The 21,067-nt window shown below is 47.7% G+C and overlaps 1 protein-coding gene and 1 non-coding gene across 8 annotated transcripts in view; one reads left to right on the plus strand and one right to left on the minus strand.

Moving 5' to 3' along the window:
* The window catches only part of HNF1B (HNF1 homeobox B), a 55,503-nt gene that overhangs the window by 25,966 nt on the left and 8,470 nt on the right, over window positions 1–21,067 (minus strand). For 4 of the 7 annotated variants that reach the window (XM_066262826.1, XM_066262825.1, XM_066262824.1 and 1 more), the window contains exons 3-4: window positions 18,430–18,694; window positions 16,511–16,746 (exon numbers count right to left, since the gene is read on the minus strand). In XM_066262826.1, the coding sequence (XP_066118923.1) occupies window positions 16,511–16,746; window positions 18,430–18,694 (501 nt within the window). The remainder of the gene's footprint in view (window positions 1–16,510; window positions 16,747–18,429; window positions 18,695–21,067) is intronic. The other 3 variants (XM_066262829.1, XM_066262828.1, XM_066262827.1) reach the window with 1 other exon arrangement.
* Window positions 20,871–20,946, plus strand: TRNAV-CAC (transfer RNA valine (anticodon CAC)). Its single transcript has one exon. It is a non-coding gene; the product is annotated as a tRNA-Val (tRNA).

Raw genomic sequence — 21,067 nt, forward strand, 5'->3', positions numbered from 1 at the left:
GCTGTGTGACCTTGGAGAAGTTACTAACTTCCCTGAACTTTACGTTCTTTTTTGTAAACAATATCCAACCTTTAGCTGATTGGGAAGACTGATGAGTTAATGGGTATCAAAGTACCAAACCATGCATGGCACATAATAGTTGTTCAAGATGCATTGGTTCCTCTTGCTCTGGAACTGCCTTTGTCCAAAAGCCATTTTTAGAAAGGCTGAGTTCATAAAATGTTATTGAGCACCTATCACATTCCAGGTACTGTGCTAGGGAGCCTGTGTTAAAAAGTGAAATGGCATCATCCCTTTCCTTCATCATTGTAAACTTTGAAAATAAGTATGTGATGAGAACTTTGATTTAAGATGGAATGGCCAAAGATGCCAAGTTTATTGCCACAGAGGTTCCATTGGAGAAATGACAATGCCAGGAGATGATCATATACCTTCCACTCACTTTCTGGCTCAAGTCATTAATTGGCCAAATCCCTGTCACTGGCACTGTGAACCACAGCAAGTATGTCCAGCAGCAAAAGTCATCTCAGCTGGAATCTAAGATATGCTGGAGGCCCTGGTGAGGTTATGTACTTTCACCTACTTCTAGTCCTCGGCATCACAGGTGATGATGCTATTCCTGAATTCCTGATAGCATGTGGATCAGACACCATTCACTGGTTTCTATCCAATGTGACTGATCAGAAAATGTCAGAATATGAAAGCTTAAGATTCCAAGAAGCCAGCTTGTCCATGCCCTTCCTTCCTGCACCAGTGCCCATCTTCGGGGCACTCCTCACACTGCTGCAGCTCGAAATTTCTTTTTTTTCTTTTTCTTTTTTTTTTGTATTTTTCTGAAGCTGGAAACGGGGAAAGACAGTCAGACAGAGTCCGCATGTGCCCGACCGGAATCCACCCGGCACGCCCACCAGGGGCGATGCTCTGCCCACCAGGGGGGCATGCTCTGCCCACCAGGGGGCGATGCTCTGCCCCTTCGGGGCGTCGCTCTGCCGCGACCAGAGCCACTCTAGCGCCTGGGGCAGAGGCCAAGGAGCCATCCCCAGCGCCCGGGCCATCTTTGCTCCAATGGAGCCTTGGCTGTGGGAGAGGAAGAGAGAGATGGAGAGGAAGGAGGGGGGGTGGAGAAGCAAATGGGCGCTTCTCCTATGTGCCCTGGCCAGGAATCGAACCCGGGTCCCCCGCACGCCAGGCCGACACTCTACCGCTGAACCAACCGGCCAGGGCCCGAAATTTCTTTCTAAAACAAAATTGTACCACGTCACTGCCCTGTTTGGAAACTTGTCATGGCTCCTCACTGCCTTATGGAAAAGCCCCAACACCGAAGACTGGCAGAAAGAGGACTTTGTAACAGCAGACTGCCTTATCTGTATCACCTCTCACCACATCCCCTACACCATGTCAGAGCACCTGCCATGCCTCACACAGGCCCTGCCATCTCCTGCCTCTGTGCTTTTGCTTATGCTGTTCCCTCTGCCTGGGATGCTCTTTCCTTCTTCTTTATGTCATATCCTTTAAGTGGACTAAATGTCATCTCCTCTGTGAAGCTTTCCTTGATTCATCCTGGTAGTTATCTATGCTATTCTTTATATTTTACATGCAGTAGATACTTACAGCTAGGTTACCCTGCATGATAATACTCTGATGATATCTTTACTTCTCTCTCCCTCATAGAGGAAGAGATGGCTTTTTACTCATCATCACATCCTCAGAGCCTAGCAGAAGGCCTAAAGTTGTGCATTTTTACTAAAGGAAAGATTGAGCTCTCAGCTGCTTTGAGTATCCATGCCCTGCAACAAAAAGCATCCCTCTGGCGGAGGAAGAAAATACAGTTTTGCAGTCATGTTTGTACTGGAAGTGCGAATTTCTTCAATGTCTACTGATATGTTAAGAAATAATTTGATGCAATATCAATTTTGCATTTGAAGAATTCAGAAATTGGCACTCAGCTGAATAGAGTCACACAGGAATACACTAATGTGCGTGTGTGCATAGACATGCACACGCACACCTGTAAAACATCTACCGTCTACCATCAGTTCACTGCATGTGCTATAAGTCTCATCTGTCCACATCTGGACTTACAACTCCCTTCCAATTTCCTATCACCCTCTATCCACTACTTCATAGTAACTCGCAAGTTGCAACCCTTCTGACACCCACATCCACAGGCAAACTCCAGGACTTTTTCAAGGCAAAGTGCCATGTTTATTATCTTATAGCATTTATGTATTTCTTAATCATCAAACAGGTATAAAACTCTGCTAATGGTTTTATTAGATTCTTACCTTTTAAAAAGTGTCACTAACAAAGTTTTTGAGTATTATGTCCTTAAACCCTTTCCCCCCATAAGTCCTGTGGTTTTTATGGTGTGACTTTGCTAAGCATGGTTTTTATATGATGTGTATGTTGGGTTCTATAGAACTGTGCATCTGTGTTCAAAGACAGACACCAATTGCCTTACAGGAGGACTCCAGAGAGGAGCTCAGTGTGTGGTTAGCCACAGGGGCTAATACAGCTCTCTAAGAGTTTCAAAAAGCAGCTGAGGCCCTGGCTGGTTGGCTCAGTGGCAGAGCATCTGCCCGGCGTGTGGATGTCCTGGGTTGGATATTCAGGCAGGCCACACACGAGAAGTGCCCATCTGCTTTCCCACTCCTCCCCCCTTGCTTTTCTCTCTCTTCTCCTCCCCTCCTGCAGCCATGGCTGGATTAGAGCAATTTAGCCCTAGGCACAGAAGATGACTCCATGGGCTCTACCTCAGGCGCTAAAAATTGGCTCTGGTTGCAAGCAAGGGCCCCAGATGGGCAGAGCATCGCCCCCTAGTGGGATTGCCAGGTAGATCCTGGTCAGGGCAGATGCAGGAGTCTGTCTTTGCCTCCGCTTCTCTCACTAGAATGAATAAATAAATAAGTGAACAAATAGCAGCTGAGACCCAATTCCATGATTCCAGAAATTAACAGCGCACCAACATTCCAGACACTTTAAACTTATACTCTCTCTCTCTAATTGACTTTCATGATTCTGTGCCTATCAGCTTTTGGGTTCTGGCATGTTTGTCTTTAAAGTGGGCATACAGATCTCCCTTCCTCAGAAATCAGAAGAATGAATGAATAAAATAAGGTTAGAAAAGCACTGAGTTTTCCTGGAAGAGAAAAATGCTAAGCAGAAGAGTAACATCGGCTGGAAAGCATGACCAAAATTGTTCTCTTAGTAAGAAGAGAAGAGGGAGGTGGTGCCTCCTGGGCAATGCCAGGCTCAGCTTGCAAGTGGTCTTTGGCACTGAAGCCCAGGGTCCCTTTCGCTGCGGTCTGTGAGCTGTACCCAGAATCTGGTGGGATGCCTTTCACCTTTGACATTTCACAGTCAATCTCCCATCCCTGATAATGCAGGAATGTTCCTCTGGCTGGTGGACCTCTGCCAGCAGGAGTAAGCGTCCCAGCCACCAACAGAGTAAACATTACTCAACTGGCCAGGGCCCTGTCACATACATTCTTCCCCTGTGTTCCTAACCTCATGCAGAGTGCAGCCCAACCCTGTTGGGTCTAGAACTGGGAAATTAAACTCAGGCAGGAGGGATCATGCAAAGGAGAAAGCTCTTCCAAAAGAAAGCTACCGTGTCCATCAATTATGGGTAGACGGAGCTGTCTTTGCTAAAAGGGTTGGGAGGGGACCCGGAGGAATCAGGCCTGTCTTGATGGGCCCAGCACTGCAGCCTTAGAAATCCACTTCCCCTTTTCCCAAAGAGGAATCACTCTCTTGAGGACAGAGGCAGAGGCACAAATGATTCAGTGTGAACTTCTGTGACACTCGTTTGGGATAAAAGAATGTGAACTTTCCCCCATCTTAAAAGTGGGAACTCCAGAAATGAAGGCTCTCAACTGCATCTGCACTGCTGCCTCAGTTTCCTCGATGGTGACACAGACTAGTGCCAGTTCTTATTAATATTGCCGTCTTTGTGGGGATGAAGATGAATGTTTGCAAAGAGTTTAGGAGATTAAAAATCTGAAAGCCTGGAAGGAAAAAGCTGATGCAAGATGAAAGCAGTTTAAACACTGGATTGGCTTCAATTCCAGATCCCTTTCTACCTGAGCTGGCTTAGTTAGGAGCCCAATTCATAAGAGGAGAAACACAGACAGGCCTACGGGGATGGTAAACATTCTTGAACTCAAGGAGTAAAAGTTGAGTGATACTTAAGGGAAGCCCACAAACTGGTTTTCTTATAAAAATCAAAGCAAATGTTACCAAGAAACGGGGGGAAAAAAAAGTTTTCCATCAAAAGCAGCTTGGCTGAGAACAGAAGCTAATGTACACGGTGCACCTGAGAATTTAAAGTTGCACACGTAGGGTGGTAGAAGGGACACAAACTCTGCCTGTCCCCCCTCAAGGTCCACCAGCCACTGCGCCCGGCTCTTACCAGACAACTAGTTTCTGCAGGCAAACATCAGATGCTTTGCAATGAACACTTGAGCCTAGAGACTGAGGCTGCAGGGGAGAGAAACAAGGCTGGCATTCGAGAACTTGAGAAGTCCTCACACATGAGTGTTTCACATGGTCAGCTTCTTCGTGTGTCACATTTGCCCATTTGACAGGGTGGAGAATTGAAGTTCGAAGAGGAGGAGATGATTTCCACTACCTTTTGCTAAGGGTCTCTCGGCAAGTCAGTGGTATTTGAAGCTGACCCTTCTTCCTCTTCCTCATAAGCCCCAAACTGAGTCCAGATATATTGAGATTTCTTTCATGACCCATCACTGGTTTGAAATAATTTTGTTAGTCAACTCGTTTCTTGGCTGTACCTCTCATTGGAATATAAGCCCAGTGAGGGCTGGGCTTAGTCTGTCTTCTTCATTGTCTCCTCAATACCTTGTACAGAGCCTAGCCTGTGACAGGTTCTCATACATATTTGTTGAATGAGTAACTAATGGACAAATGACCTACACTTCAACTCTGACTAAGGGCTCCACACTTTAGTCTGTTGAGCTGAGCAGAGAACTGACAGTGGGATACATTTATTCTCTAAATACCCTAATTCTTCTGAGGTAAGGGAGAAACATACATTTTTTAAAAAATTATTTTTATTTATTTATTCATTTTAGAAGAGAGAGAGAGAGAGAGAGAGAGAGAGAAGAGGGGGAGGAGCAGGAAGCCTCAACTCTCATATGTGCCTTGACCGGGCAATCCCAGGGTTTTGAACTGGCGACCTCAGCGTTCCAGGTTGATGCTTCATTCACTGCGCCACCACAGGTCAGGCAGAAGCATACATTTTTAAGAAGGAAGAGAAGGGAGGAAAAGAGATGAAAATATAATCATAATGAAGAAACAGTGTGCATGCATCTGGATAATTTCGTGTTTAAAGATGTGAGGTGGGTGTGCGGAGGGGAAAGTAAGACTCAGCAGGACTTCCTTTTGACCTGAGACTTTGGACAATGCTTTACCCGGTGTGAAAAGGGGCCCGTGGGATGCCTGAAAGGAACCCCCACTTCCTGATTCTTGACACCTAAGTGGAGGACCATTACCCAGAGTGCTGTGAGGGGACGGGAATGGGTGCTTCCACTGGCATGGGCTTACCTTTTGTAAAGGTTTTGGGCTGCAGGTGGGGACCCCAAATATTAGAATCCAGTTTTAGGTCCACTGGGGGAGGGAGGATCAATTAATGAAGCAACATGAGTGACTTAAATGCCTTTTCCCCCAAAGGAATCTAGAGTAAAACTAAGAAAGGTTAACAGTGGACATCATTAGACCTGCAGGCTGTCAGGACAGACAGTGTCCTGCTGCAGTTTGGCCCCTCGAGCTCTTTTCTGAGAGGCTGCCTTGGCGGGCTGGGGCAATGTGGCTGCAACAAAGGCCCCCAGGCTTGGCTGATGAGGAGAACGATGTGCTTCTTGTGGGTCTGGGCAATGGGGGAAAGGCTATAAAGCAATCAGCAGTCTGAGCCACTGGGTGTCCACACAAAAGTTGGGTCCTATAAACAGACATGTGTATTGTGACTAAACAGCTAATAAAATATCCTTAGAAAGGAAAGGTTTTCCACTGCAACCTATTCATAAGCAGGGCCCTACTGGGAAGTGACACGGAGGGAAAAGGTCCTTAGAGGCCTGGCAGGTATCAGAGGTGCCTTGTCAGGAGTGTCTGCCTGGCCAGACCGTGGCCTCTTCATCCCTGTCAGTGAAGGCATCATTATCACCATCATCATCACCATCATCATGAGACATAGCCACTGATCACCATCCCAGGGATGCTGGACTCAGGAGCACCAGGTGCTGGCACTAAGATTTGGGAAGGTAGAGGATCACTGGCCCGAGTGCAGTACTCAGGTAGCTCCCCCAGAGGGACTGGTCGCTGCCTAGAGCTGGGTGGCTTCCTTTCCGTCTCTAAATGTCTCTGACTTGGAAAGAGTCCAGTCCCTTTTCTAGACCTCAGTTGGCTCAATAGAAACTCAGGAAGAGCTGTTCAAGCTCTTTTCTTGCCCAGGAGGTTACAAAAGGAACAAATTTAGAAGAACATAAAACTAACTAGAAGAACTAAACTAAACTAGTAGGCTAAACTGGTAAACTAAACTAATAGAACATTAGGGAGAAAGAATAATAGTACGTTTTTCAAGGGTTTTTGTTTTTTTTTTTGAGAACTGTATGCTTTGGTTAATATTTTCCTAGAAAAGGGGAAATATGCTTTAAATAATAATATACACATATATTATGTAAAATGAAACTAATTCCATGCTCAGTTTAACTCTAAAACTGAATAGCAGATTATAAAGCAGGGGATTTATACATTAAACTTCTGGACAGAAAGCCCTCTAAAATATATATATATATTTTTTTTCTCCATTCCACAAGTATATGGAATTCTACCATGTTCCAGGCATAGGACTGTGGCCTGGAGACCCAGTGGTGAAGAAAGCCAACTCAGGCTTACATACTGGTACAGCCCACAGCTCTCTCACTTGGAAAACATATGTAGTGAGCTAGACTTTCAGAGACTTTAGGTACTACCTTCTTCACAATGAGAATAAGACTTACTTGGTTTGTTTCTTTTTCTTTAATGGGTAGAGCTACAAACAGAGGTGGATTAAGGTCGGTTGAGGCCTTGGGCACAGCTGTGCGGGGCCTGTGCAGTGTAGTAATGAAATAATGAAAATAAGTGAATATAAATATACTATCTATCAGGTTTTACCACCGATTGTAAATTTGTATGTAATTAAAATTACACATATGAAATCAAACTTGGTGTCATTAGAAAAAAGTGTAGGCCCTGCCTGGTTGGCTAAGCGGTAGAGCGTCGGCCTGGCGTGCGGGGGACCCGGGTTCAATTCCCGGCCAGGGCACATAGGAGAAGCGCCCATTTGCTTCTCCACCCACCCTCCTTCCTCTCTGTCTCTCTCTTGCCCTCCCGCAGCGAGGCTCCATTGGAGCAAAGATGGCCCGGGCGCTGGGGATGGCTCCTTGGCCTCTGCCCCAGGCGCTAGAGTGGCTCTGGTCGCGGCAGAGCGACCCCCTGGAGGGGCAGAGCATCGCCCCCTGGTGGGCAGAGTGTTGCCCCTGGTGGGCGTGCCGGGTGCATCCCGGTCGGGCGCATGCGGGAGTCTGTCTGACTGTCTCTCCCTGTTTCCAGCTTTAGAGAAATACAAAAAAAAAAAGAAAGAAAAAAGTGTAAAGTTGGGGTTTTGCAGGGCCCTTCAGAAGTCGGGACCCAGGGCACCCCATCCCCTGTGTGCCCACCGTTAAATCCGCCTCTGGCTACAAACCCTATATTTCACCTTGCAGTAGGATTCTCAAGAAGGAGAAGAAGACTCCATTTGTAAAACATCTTGAGACAAGTTAAGCACCTATTTTGTGCCCATTGTGCAGATAGATGTCACATAAATAGGAGATGTTGTTCAGAGGTTTTCCACCCTTCTTGAGCAAGAACTTACTGAACTAAACTGCCAACCCGGTCCAACAGGAAGAGGCGCCCTGCAGTGGGCAGGGCTAGAAGGCATGGGCAGGCAAACTGCCACTCAAAGGCCCTGAAAGTGTTAACCTCCCACAGTTATAGATGTCTCGTTTATACCCATTATAAATCTGTTTATTGTGACTGGCCCCACCCAATCTGCTGGTGCTATAAAGCTCTAATGGTCCCTAATAAAGGTCCTTCTAACAGCACACAATTCTTGAAATAGAGAAGGAGCGAGGGAGAGCAGGAGGGAGAGAGACAATGAGCTTAACAATAAAATATCACAATGGCAAACCCCCCTCTGTTAATTCAAACAGCAGAGTCCTGGGTCCCAAGACTTGATGGTCCACACTATCTCTAAATAAGAACCTGTCAGAGGTGAGCCATCCAACACCCTAATTCCCTGACAAGTTAAGTGATTTGCTCAAGGTCACTCAGTCCTGTTCCTTAGTGGCTCAGGTCTCCTCAATCCTAATCCAGGACCCCTCACCCCAGCTACCTAGTGCAGTAAGAGCCAGCAGATTGATTGTCAACCCCTTCAAACCTTCATGTCTAGCCCTGACTATACATCCCAGATCTCTCTGTTGAAACTTTACATGCCTGACTCCCCACCCCAGATTCTGATTCTAAAAAATGTGAGTGGGGGAGTCGTGGGCATTTTTAATGAGCTCCCCAGATGTATTTTATGTGGCCTGGGAAGGAGATTTGAGAACTACAGATCTTGCTGATACTTGGGTTTCATTCATTCTGATGTCTCCAGTGACAAGCAGGGTTTACAAAAAGGGAAACTCTTCCCGGGAGAAACTGCAAACCACACCCTGGTCAAGAACCCAGGGAGCCCTGAAGCTCTTCCTCCTCTCAGTGCCCTGAAGGCTCCTGACTTGACCCAATAACACTGGGAGGGCGCTGTGCTTGGCACTGGGAGTGTTTTATCATATTTAAGCTTCACAACAGCCCTAAGAAGATAGGCATCATCATGCTCCCTATTTTATAGATAAAGAAACTGAGGCTCAAAAAGGCTAAATCGTTTGAGACCACACCACCAGATAGTGATGGATCCTCAATTCAAGCCCAAGCCTGTGCTACACCTTGCTACCCAGACATACTCGTTTGAGGTCCTATCTAGGGACTGCCTGTAACCACCTGGCCTTGGAGATGCACACACCCTTTGGGAAAGTCATTAAGTACTAAAGATTGTCTGCATGGTGTTGCTCCAACTTGGGAAGGACATGCCCAGTACTTGTCCTGAGAAACTTGGCTCTTGACCTCCCGAAAGCATTCAAGAGGCTGAGCCTCGCTGTTGGATTCCTCATTGTTGGACTCCTCACTGGCAGATCTCACACAAGTGCGCTGTTAAGCAGGTTGCTGAAGCCTGAGCAGAGGCAATGGGAAGGTGTCTTAAACAGATGCATTTTCACAGGTTGAGGGATGTGACTTCCTGAAATTCAGTCCTCAGGAGCTCCTGAGGCTAGCTGTGCTCACTGCAGGGATTGGGTCCACCCTCCCCTTCTCACCACTCCTTGCCTAAAGTTTGGGGGAGCTTTCCTCCTAAGAACAAAGGCCATTAACTTTTTCAGATGTGGCCTCCCCCAGGAAAGTGCCACGTCCCACCCCACCCCCAATTTGCAGGTTACCTGGGTTAATTACTAACAAGCAAAATATTCACACCTCCTTTAATTAAAGGAGAAAAATGCCCTATTAGGGGTAGGAAATTCAGGGTCACCTTATGAACCTGACCTCCTGCTAATCTTCATGACCCTCGGCCCCCACCACAATCCTTGGCACTTCCCAGCTTACTCTCGTTGTTTAGTGTATTTGCCATGGCACTGGCAAATGCCTATGGCACTGGAGATGGCACTGGAAATGCCTATAGGTTATAGGTGTTACCAAGCAGTCCTTCTGGGAGAATGAGAAATGATCACATACGACAAGAAGTCAGCCTGGGTCTGCTGCAAAAACCAAATTGACTGTCTTATCTAGCTGGAAATACTAAAATGCTCTAAAAATCAGAATTGAAAGAAACCTCCCAGAGGAAAAGCAAGAAAAACAAAAAACAGTAAAAGTGAACAAAGCTCCACAAGAATGGTAACAACTACCATTTATGAGAGCCTGCTACCTCTAGGGCGCTCTACATGTGTTCTCACTGAATCTTTCCAGTGTCTGCCTGAGTGGGTGGGTGTCCCCGCTTCACGCAATGAGAAACAGAGACTCGGAGATCCCAGAGACTTGTCCACGGTCACACAGCTAATAAGTGGTCAAATTGACGTTGGAATTCAACCCTGCATCTACATATAGCCCATGATTTTGTTGTTACACCCACTGGATTTATAAAAGGATTTCCCAGAGAGTATCTTCAGTGAATGCTAAACGTCAGAGTTGTTGGTGGTTGGGCATCTATAACACAGTCTGTACACTGGGAATTTTAGAAGCTCCCCAATTGATTGTAAAGTACATTATGGTTTAGAAACTGTTGTCTACAGCAGGGGTCAGCAAAGGAGGTCCACAGGCTAAAGCAGCCTGTCTGTATACTCCATTAGCTCAGAATGGTTTTTATATTTTTAAATGGTTGAAGGGGGGGGGGAATCAAAAGAAGAATATTTTGTGATATGTGAAAATTATTTAAAAATTTAAGTTTTGGACTCCATGAATCAAATTCTCTTGGAAGACAGACACATGCATTCATTTATATGTGGTCCACAGCTGCTTTTTCTCTATAAAGGTAGAGTCGAGAAGAGACAGTATGGCCTGAAAAACCAAAATTTTTACTATCTGGTTCTTTACAGAAAAAGTTTGTTAAGCCCAGTACTAGAAGTCCCGTGAATAGTTAGGATGATAACCACAATTGAATGCTTCATTTAATTTTATTTGGGGGCCATGTTTTATTCATATATATATATATATATACACACACACATATGTGTGTGTGTGTGTGTGTGTGTGTGTGTGTGTGTGTGTGTGTGTGTATATATATATATATATATATATTTCCCCCCTTCCTCACTTATGCTTGTACTTCTTCTTGAAAAGTGGGCAGAGGCATAAGGCCAGATCTTGTGCCTTCCCTTCAAGCAGTAAGCTTCCAAGACCCTCACACCAATTTCTGCCTCTCTCTGCACCTTCAGTGTCTCATTCTCCAAGTGCCTGTCAGTTCCCCTCAAACCTTCAGCAAACAGATTCCAACGGCACTTCTCCCATTCCCTGCAGGCCAGGGCTCTGTGCTGGCAGGCAGCTTCCTTCCTCCTCAGAGCTAACTAGAGGCAACAAAGAGTCCTTGAATCCTCTAAGGGTCCTTCAGGGGGATTAGGCATGGCCAATAGGCTGCTTACAGTGATAGGACTCCACTATCTCCTGGCCCCTTTGAGCAGAGGCTGGGAGCCTTGCTGGCAGCCCAGTTTCTTTGTATGCAGGCTGGGGTTGGTCTCCTATCAGGGGAAGGTCTCAGGCAGAATGCTCTGAAGGCTGGACTCTTAATCTCATTAATATCTTGATTGTCTTCCCCAGTCTAGTGGCAACCCATGGGGGTGATACTGCAAGATAAAATGACCTTCACATGTCACAGATAAAATGATAATCCCTATGAAGGAGAATACTGGAGCCATGTCCACCACTCAAATACAAGTCAATACAAAAGGGTTTCCTAAAATAGCAGATTTTCCAAGGCAGGATTTGTTTCTGTTATGAACTGAAATAATCTGCTACTACTTAGGGACAATGGGGCTTATTTACTCTAGGGACATTTGCTGCAGAGATGAATATTTTTACAACGGCACTCATAAACCCCCTCCCCTTGTCTGATGTGCAGGGAGAGGATGGGGCTCCAGAGGTGAGCTGAGGTGCCTGCACTGTCTAAGAAGCCCCATTAAGTTGTTAAGACATTTAGTGCCCCAGACAGGGCAGACTGCAAAGGCAGTTCAAATCACCACCAGATGGTGATGGAGTCGTGAAGGAGGGGGCTTTGATTTCTTTCCTAAGCAGGGCACAGAATCCACCTGGGTCAGGGGCAATGGTTGGGTGGGGGGAAGCAGTAAAACAACCAGACTGAGAGACACACCCCCCCCCCTTACTCCACCTCCTTGGCCATGCTCTTTCAAAGCCTCTTTGTCATTCAGAGAAGAGCAGTAAGAACTTGGGAGAAGAAGGGACTGTGTGAAGATTATGTGTGTGTGTACGTGTGTGTGTGTGTGTGTGTGTGTGTGTGTGTTGGTTTTCATGCCTGAAGAGTTCTTAGCATCTGTATAAAGCAAAGAGAGATGGACAGTGTGTAACAGCTCAAAACCTGCCCGTGCCACTTACTAACTATATGAACTTGGGCAAATCACGTAGATTCTAAACATTTTACCTTTCTTGATTATAAAATGGGAATAAGGATACAGATGGTTTCTACCAGTCAAGAATGTTGTCAGGATTAAAGATGATGCACATAGCTACTCAGCCCAGGGCCTGGTACCCAGGAAATTCTCAATCAACACTAACTGTTATGATGATTCACTTTAGTTACAACCCTGCCACTGGGCCCTTTGGAGATTTCCTTGGGTCCTGTGGATTTCAGCACCAAGGAAAACCATAGCAACCACACAGATATCCTAGCCCAGAGTTTGGTTTGTTTGAGACTCAGGGTTAGATTCCTACAGATGTAAAAGGGGTTAAGGGGGAGCCAGGATGCCTTGATTTCAAGCTCTGATCTGACTGTCAGGGCAATCAAGTTCACTGGCCTTGGAGGGCGAAGACTAGAGTCCAGAGGGAGGGGGGAGTAAGCAGCCACAGAAATGCATGTCTCCCCATCTCCCCTTAGGTAAAGGAGCATGGCTGCGGTAACTGAAAGTTACCCTGCAAGGGCTTCTGCACACCTCGGTGCCTCCCTTTCTTTACAGGAGAATGAGCCCTGATCTCCATCTGCAAAGGTGATACAAGGATGAGGACTTTATGTGTGGGGTGAGTGAAGGCCGATGAAGACCTGCCCCTTGCCTGCAGTCGCAAGGCAGCTGGGTGAGTTTGCGGGAGGTAGCCAGGTGAGTTTGCTGCAGATTGGAGCAAAGGGTACAGTGAGCAAGGCAAGGCCATCACAGATCACGCAGCCAGATCCCATGGCATGGGCCAAGGCTAGCCAAGCTTCCTTCCCATGCCAACTTCCTCGTTCTCCTTGAGCCAATCAATACGAGCACCAGTCTCCAACCAGTCCTTTTCCTTGCCACAGCCCTGCTCCCTGACCTTTCAGGGGCCTTTCTCTTGATTCTGCTACAGAACTGAGGTAGGGACCATCACTCCGGGCCTGCTCAATGGCCTCAGAATGGGCTGTCATGGGGCCTATAACCAGAGACAGCTCCTGCTGGCAAGAGTTGGAATGGGGTGGGGGGCACAGATAAAGGCTTTCCAGGCTGAAGATAAATGGCTGCCGGCAGCCTGCTACAGTAACTCCAGGCCCCCAGGAAGAGCAAACAAAGGGTGCCCCTGTGACACTCCCTGGAAAGACAAAGGCCCATCAGCAGCAGCCAGGCTGGTTCAAAGCCCCAACTTAATTGTCAATTAAGCATGCATAAGGGAGACAAAGCCATGACAACCCTGGGCTGCATGCTGCTGTGTGATTGTAAAGCCGGGAGGGGCAACGCTGAAAACAGCTGATTCTGCTGACAGTGTGTTTGTAGGGCACCTTGTAACCAATCAGCTGCTGACAGAGGCAAAGTGCTCCTCCTGCCACTCCTATTGTGCAGGACATTCCAAGACCAGGGTCACACCGTGGTCATCGTGGGCAAGTGGGCCACAACCCGCTGAATGTGGCTGAGAGGTAAGGGGCCAAGTTAGTGAAAGGATGCTGTCCTCCACAGGAAGAGGCTTTAAGAGACAGATTTGTCTCTAAGGTGCCTCCAGGTGCTGGTGTTTGGAGGGTAAAGAAGGGTGGGGATTGGGGCCTTGTCCCCCCAGCCCATCCTTAGCGCTTGCTCATGCTGACTCTAAGTGTTGGTTTCTCCTTGGCCACCCAAGAGCTCTCTCTTTTTGTGTCCTGCAGCCAGTTATATTTGGGGCCTGGTTAGAGACCAAGAGACCTTGCCCTGGTTGTGGGGACTGTGGCGGCGGGAAGTACACCATGAGGCTCTGCAGACTAAAGCCTTCCCTGAGCACTGGGTTCCGACCTGCTGTCTGCCAGGTGCTCTCCCAGGAAGCCCATCACAGCAGCCTGAGAGGGGACACCAGAACTGATCCCAGCAGCCTGCACCCCAGGCACTGGCCTATGCCACCAGGCCCAGCCAGGACACATCTCACTGCCTCTTAGGAATAAGGCCCCAGGGTGTGAAATCTAAAATGAAATAGCTTTCTGCTGCCTGTCATTTTTTCCACTGCCACTTGTTTAGTCCTCGGTAATAATAAGAAGAATGATAATGATAGTAGTCATGGTTTGTTGGGAAAGATGGTGATTATACATTTTCTCATTTAACCCTTGCGTGGACCCTAGGAGGTAGGTACTATTTCTCCATTTTACAAACAGGAAAGTCAGACTCAGAGAAGGTATGTGAATTGGCCATGTAGTTATGGGCATTAACCAGGATTCAAAACCAAGTCCAGAGAGTCCAGTCCCCGGGTGTAAACAAGGGCTAGCTCGATCAAACCCGAGTTTGATCAAGATGAGTGATCAAAATTAAGATGGAGGGAAAGACAGCCCATAGGTAAACAAAACAGTGTTCCACAAGCACAGCTCCATAAATAGCAGCCTGTCCCTAGAAAGATGCACAGAGCCCACAAAGATGACTTCATTTTCAAGCTGGCCCTGGGGACTCCACACTGGCACAATGCCTTCCAACCCAGTAATAATCTCACAGGGGTAGGGACATGGGTCTTACTCATCACTATCATGGTGTCAGGCATTGGTGGGAACTCCGCTAATACCAGTGCTATGGAAAGTATGGCTTGGGGGGGCTCAGCAGGCCTCAGCTTCCTTCTTCAAAGTCCCTCCCAGTTCTAACATCCCATGGTTTTTAAAAACACCAAGACTTCTGGGGCCCCCAGAGAATCCACTTCCAGCAGGACGTGCCTTCTCAGACTGATCAGAGGAGTGTCTGAGCCCTGCCTGGTCTCCAGGACCCGCTGCCATCCCTCCAGCCCCAGCTCTCTGGGCCTCCTGTCAATACACAGAATGCCTAAGCTAACTACTCCGTGGTGACCTCACCACAACCCCAGCTTGTCAGAAAGCTGCTGCGCCTTTGTTTGGCTTGCAGGATCCCTGACTTTGGTGTGGAGATCACAAGTCCCAGCACAATAGCCATTGTCTTCTCAATAATGCCCCTTGCCCCAACCACGCCCCCTGCGGCTCCCAGATGCAACACCACGCCAGGCCATGGATCACTGCGGGCAGCAAGTGCCCTAGTGCTGCTCAGTCCACCACAAACCATTTGCCGCTGTCCTCTGTGCCCTGCTTTGAATGTCTATAAAGAGCTAAGTTACTCTGCGATCAGACCAGTGCTGGTCTGGGGTCTTGACTGCCTCTCAAGAGTAACCCAAACTTTCTCCCCATGTGGCTGAGCCCTTTCCATCTGTGTGAGCAGGGTTCAAAGAAGCTCTGAGCCCTGGCCCAGGCTCCCAGAGACCGTGAAGAGGTCATGCCATGGGAGGGTACAGTGTGGAACAAATGCTTGGATACCACCCAGCTGGTGCCTCTGAGCCTGCACTCCGCCCTCCCCACCAACACTTAGGTCAGCTCCAGATCTTGGGCCTCTCCCAGCATAAGCGCAACCAGCAGGCAAAGGGAGGGACAGGTTTCAGAATCACTCCCAGGTTAGAAATAGTGCTTGGCTCTTCTTTCATAAACCCTATTCCAGAGCAAGCAGGGGACTGACCATGACACACTTCACCTATACAGCCACCAAACTGGCCTCAATAAGTGCACCCATTCTGGGAAGCCAGCTTTCCTGGAAGATCTAAGTCCCAGGGGAGAAGTGCTCACCCCAGTGTATGCCTGGTGTAGTGCTCAGCATGTAGGGGTGCTGTTCCACATTGTAGATGTGGGATTCCATCCAGACCGGCCCATCCCCCACAGCAGAGGCATCCTAATCCAGGCTGGGGCCTGGCACACAGAAACACCCAGTAGATAATCAGTTTTGGCCAACCCATCACTGCAAAGGTTTCAAATGACCGACTCCGCTCTAACTCTAGCAGAGTACGGAAGCCAACAAGCAAAGGCCCATAGAGTGGCCCGTCCCCAGAGGCCCCCAGGCTTCTCCTGCTGGAGCTGGACACAACCTTGCCCTACAATATAGACAGGCGACTTCTCTGCCTGTCATTTGGACCTGGCGTACCAACAAGGTAGCCTTCTCAGTCCAGGCTGAGGGCAGCACTGACCTGCTGAGTCACAGCCACAGAGGGAGAAGAAAGGGGACCAGAGAAGGCTCCCTGTAGACCAAGCAAGGACTCAGAGGAAATCTGACCATAGCCACACACTATTTTCACAAGAATATTCTGGCAACAGATGGGGCCAGCCCTTGGGCCATCTCAAAGCATTTTTTTCTCTGAACAATCTTGAGCCAGATGAGATCCTTGGGAGAAGCAGGCTGGTCTGGTGGCCAAGGTAGTAGGGTAGGGTCCAGGGTCTGCTTACCTGACAGCTTGTTGGGAGGAGAGGCGCTGGGCTGGTGGTGGGGGGAGCCATGGGAGAGTAGGGGGTTCAGGCTGTGTGTCTGGTTGGAGCTGTAGGCGTCCATGGCGAGCTTCTGCCGGAATGCTTCCTCTTTCCTGCGGTTCGCAAACCAGTTGTAGACACGGACCTCAGTGACCAAGTTGGAGCCCAGGCCATGGGCTTTGGAGGGGGAGACGCCTCGCTGCAAACATTCTGCCCTGAGAATGGATGGAAGAGAGAAGGTGAGCGAGGGTGGCCAGGAGGCGATCAGCTCTGCTTGGCCCCAAACACAGTCACAGTGGTCTTGGTTAGGAATGTGAAGAGGCCCAGGACAGAGTGGGAGCCTGGGAAAAAGCCTGTCCTGAGAAAAGGTGGCCATGTAGTTCTCTGATCAGATGGCTAGAATGGGGCCAAACACAGGTACCAAGCCAGCTCTGTTGCCTAGAAGCCAGGGACTTCACCTCTGAGATCACTCCAGCAAGAAGAGAGTCATTGGGGACAGGCAATGCAGTGGAAAGACCAGACGGGGCTTCCTGACACCTTATATTGCTCTTCTTCCCACCCCACAAAAGGCAAAGCCCTTTGCTGGCTGTGCTATAGAGTCCCTTCTTAGCACTCTAAAGGAATGGTGGTCTTTTGGGGTTTAGATACTCCAAAAGGGTGCCAGAGAAGCCAGATCCCTTCTTCTCACTACAGGAGTTCCCAACATGCAGGCTGGGTGAGATATAAAGAAGGGCATGCAGAGATGGCTGGTGTCTAGTTTTATCACTGCCACTCACTTTGCTTCCTACTTTCTGGCCTGACCTCCCTGGCTGCATCCTCCCACTGCCAGAGCCATTCCCGCTCAGAGACGGAGAGAGAGCCCAGAGCCCAGAGCAGAATCTTAAGAAAGTTACTGTTGGAGTTAGGGTAGGTAGGGCAGGAATGAAGCAAAAAGATATCCCAAGGACTTCTAATAGTTTTCTTTAAAATTACATGTAGTTGTTAAGATACAAAAAGAACTCTTAAGCAGTGTGGGTGGAGCGGACAGAACAGGTTCAACCAAGTCTTGTTCTCCAGCCAAGTTTTCTTTTGGATCAGTGGAGATACAATTGGTTGAGGCCAGAGCCAGTCTGTGGCTAAGGGACAACTGTTTCCCTGGTCTATATGTAGGTCAAACACAGGATTCCCATTTCATTGGCATCTTATTTTAGACCAGCACTCTCCAGAATATCTTCCCTGGAATAATAGTTCACAGGGGTAGTTCTTAGGAAAAAAAAAAAAAAGATTCCCCAGTTAACGACCAGTTCAACAAAGCTAAGTGGGTTTCCTGACTGAAAGGACTTGTCAGGGCCTTTAATATATTAATGCAGGGGTCCCCAAACTACGGCCCGTGGGCCACATATGGCCCCCTGACGCCATTTATCCGGCCCCGCCGCACTTCCGAAAGGGGCACCACCATCTCATTAGCCAAAAGCAGGCCCATAGTTCCCATTGAAATACTGGTCAGTCTGTTGATTTAAATTTACTTGTTCTTTATTTTAAATATTGTATTTGTCCCCATTTTGTTTTTTTACTTTAAAATAAGATATGTGCAGTGTGCATAGGGATTTTTTTCATAGTTTTTTTAATAGTCTGGCCCTCCAATGGTCTGAGGGACAGTGAACTGGCCCCCTGTGTAAAAAGCTTGGGGACCCCTGTATTAATGTATGTCATGACTCCCTAAGAAGAAGTATATATATGATGTTTCTCAAAGTTATTTATGAATGGCTTAAAATTACAGTTCCATGGAACATATTTTGGGAAACCCTAACTGAGTCACCCTTATTCGGGTGACCAGTGTCTCAATATCCCAGGACTGAGGGATGGGTGTCGGGTCCATGTGCTTGCCCACCTGCCCAAGTGAGCTCTGGTGGTGTTACCTGTTGCATTCCTCCACTAAGGCCTCCCTCTCCTCCTTGCTGGGGTTCTTTTGTCGGTCGTAGGCCTGGTACAAGATTTGCTGGGATGCGGGTCCCCATTTGAACCGGTTGCGACGCATCTTCTTGTTGGGGGGCTCAGAGCAGGCATCATCGGACTGCCCAGGCCCCTGGCTCTGTTGACTGAACTCTGGAAAGAGAAACAGCAGCTGATCCTGACTGCTTTTGTCTGTCATATTTCCAGAACTCTGGACTGTCTGGTTGAATTCTGAAAAAAGAGAAAGGAGTCGATTTGATAGGGTCTATAGCCTTTACTTGGCAGACAGACAGACGAACAAAAACATTTTTATTCCTTTCCCTAGGCTTTGCAACCTGCTGTATTACATGTGAGGATTTAGAGAAGGGGGCTCCCAACAGGCCCCTCAATGCCCACCTGAGTTTATCCCACCAAAGCAATCCCTTTCCTTTCTTTGAAGGAGTTCAGAGGTGATCAACCGTTGCTTTAAGAGCAATTTATTATTACTTTTTTCCATTGGCTCACCGGCCTTAGACATGAAGCAACACTCTGTATCCTGAATTCTTGTGTTTTAATCTCAGGGGGATGAACTCAAGCCTCATGTCTAGGGGGAAACTGCTCAAAGGTACAATTTTTCAGTTTGACAAAATATTCAGAGGCTGAGCATAGCTCTCCTCTCTTTTCATATATCCTAGGTATCTACATTAAAATGTTATCCTCTTAGCCTGACCAGGTGATGGCACACTGAATAGAGCCTCGGACTGGGATGCGGAAGGACCCAGGTTCGAGACCCTGAGGTCGCCAGCTTGAGCGCGGGCTCATCTGGATTGAGCAAAGCTCACCAGCTTCAGTCCAAGGTCGCTGGCTCCAGCAAGAGGTTACTCGGTCTGCTGAAGGCCCACGGTCAGGGCACATGTGAGGGAGCAATCAATGAACAGCTAGGGTGTCGCAACGAAACACTGATTATTGATGCTTCTCATCTCTGTGTTCCTGTCTGTCTGTCTCCATCTATCCCTTTCTCTGACTCTCTCTCTGTCTCTGTAAAAAAAGATAATAATAATAAAAATGTTATCTTCTTAGAAAAACCTCAAACCCCAAACTTTTTACCACAGCTTTGAAATAAGTATAACTGGACCTTTGAATTGAAAAGAGAAGCTCTTTAAATATCAGATAATTTCAAAGGAAATTGTGTGTGTGTGTGTGTGTGTTCAGGTATCAATTTATGAGGAAACAGTCTTTACAGACCTACCCACACATTCAAAAGATGGCAAATGCAGAAGATGGCAAACACAGGACTGTTTAGGAACAGTATTCAATGAGTTGGAGAAAGATAAATGCAGCTGGAATGATGTTCTCTGTCTGTCCAGTTCCCAGGACCCAGGCATATCATGATCCTCAATACATTTTGGTTGAAAAAATAAGAAAAAAAATGGCAGCTTGCTCAGTAGTAACGCCCTAGCCTATATGAAGTGAAATTGGATAATTACTTAGGGGAGAAGAGAGCTTTGTTGTTCTTTTCCTGACATCTGCATGAAGCAGGGTTCATTGGGGTGATTGATTCCATTTTATAGATGAATAAGCAAAGAAGCCAAGCACCCTGCTGAGCAAAGACACATAACAGATTCATTTCCTAACTCCTGGTCCCTATGTTCTGGACCTTGATGTTTTTCTTTCTCGGTTCCTGAAATCACTCCCACAGGTCTCAGAGACAACTGGTCCCAAAATCCTGTTATTTGGATCCCACCCATTTTGGATGATTCTCAGGCCACTGAGGGCTCTGTTCTTACTGGTTCCCCACAACTCCTTTAGATACCTAAGAGTTTCCGCCAAATTCACTGTCAGGAAGTCACTGGCTCAATGGGATAAGGTAGAGCCCAGCCAAATTACTTAAATCCCTGGTCTCTCAGTTTCTTCATCTGTGGAATGGGATTGGGTAAAAACCTAAGGGGCCCTAAAAATCTTTAGAACACCTGCCCCTAGTCAGGATGATGATGATGAGCCAAATTCCTATGGAAGTTACTATTATTTTTTAATTAAGTGAGAGGCAAGGAAGAAGATAGACTCCTGAATGTGCCCCAACCAAGATCCACCCAGCAAGCCTCCTACTGGGCGATGCTCTGCCCATCCAGGGCCGCTGTTCCATTGCTTGGCAACTGAGACACTTCAGCACCTGAGGCGAGGCCATGGAGCCATCCTCAGTGCCTGAGGCCAGCCTGCTCAACCCGAGCCATGGCTGCAGGAGGAGAAGACAAAGAGAGAGAGAGAGAGAGAAAGAGGGAGGGTTGGAGAAGTAGATGGTCGCTTTTCCTGTGTGCCCTGACCAGGAATTGAACCAGGGACTTTCACAAGCTCTACTGCTGAGCCAACCGGCCAGGGCTGGAAATTATTATTATTTTTTTTGAAATTATATTTTTAAAAGTGCTTCCACGCCCTGGCCAGTTGGCTCAGTGGTAGAGCATCGGCCTCACATGCAGGAGTCCTGGGTTCGATTCCCGGCCAGGGCACTGAGGAGAAGCACCTATCTGCTTCTCCACCCCTCCCCCTCTCCTTCCTCTCTTGTCTCTCTCTTCCCCTCCAGTAGCCAAGGCTCCATTGGAGCAAAGTTGGCCCAGACGCTGAGGATGG

The sequence above is a fragment of the Saccopteryx bilineata genome, chromosome 2 (assembly GCF_036850765.1).
Source record: "Saccopteryx bilineata isolate mSacBil1 chromosome 2, mSacBil1_pri_phased_curated, whole genome shotgun sequence".
Taxonomy (NCBI): domain Eukaryota; kingdom Metazoa; phylum Chordata; class Mammalia; order Chiroptera; family Emballonuridae; genus Saccopteryx; species Saccopteryx bilineata.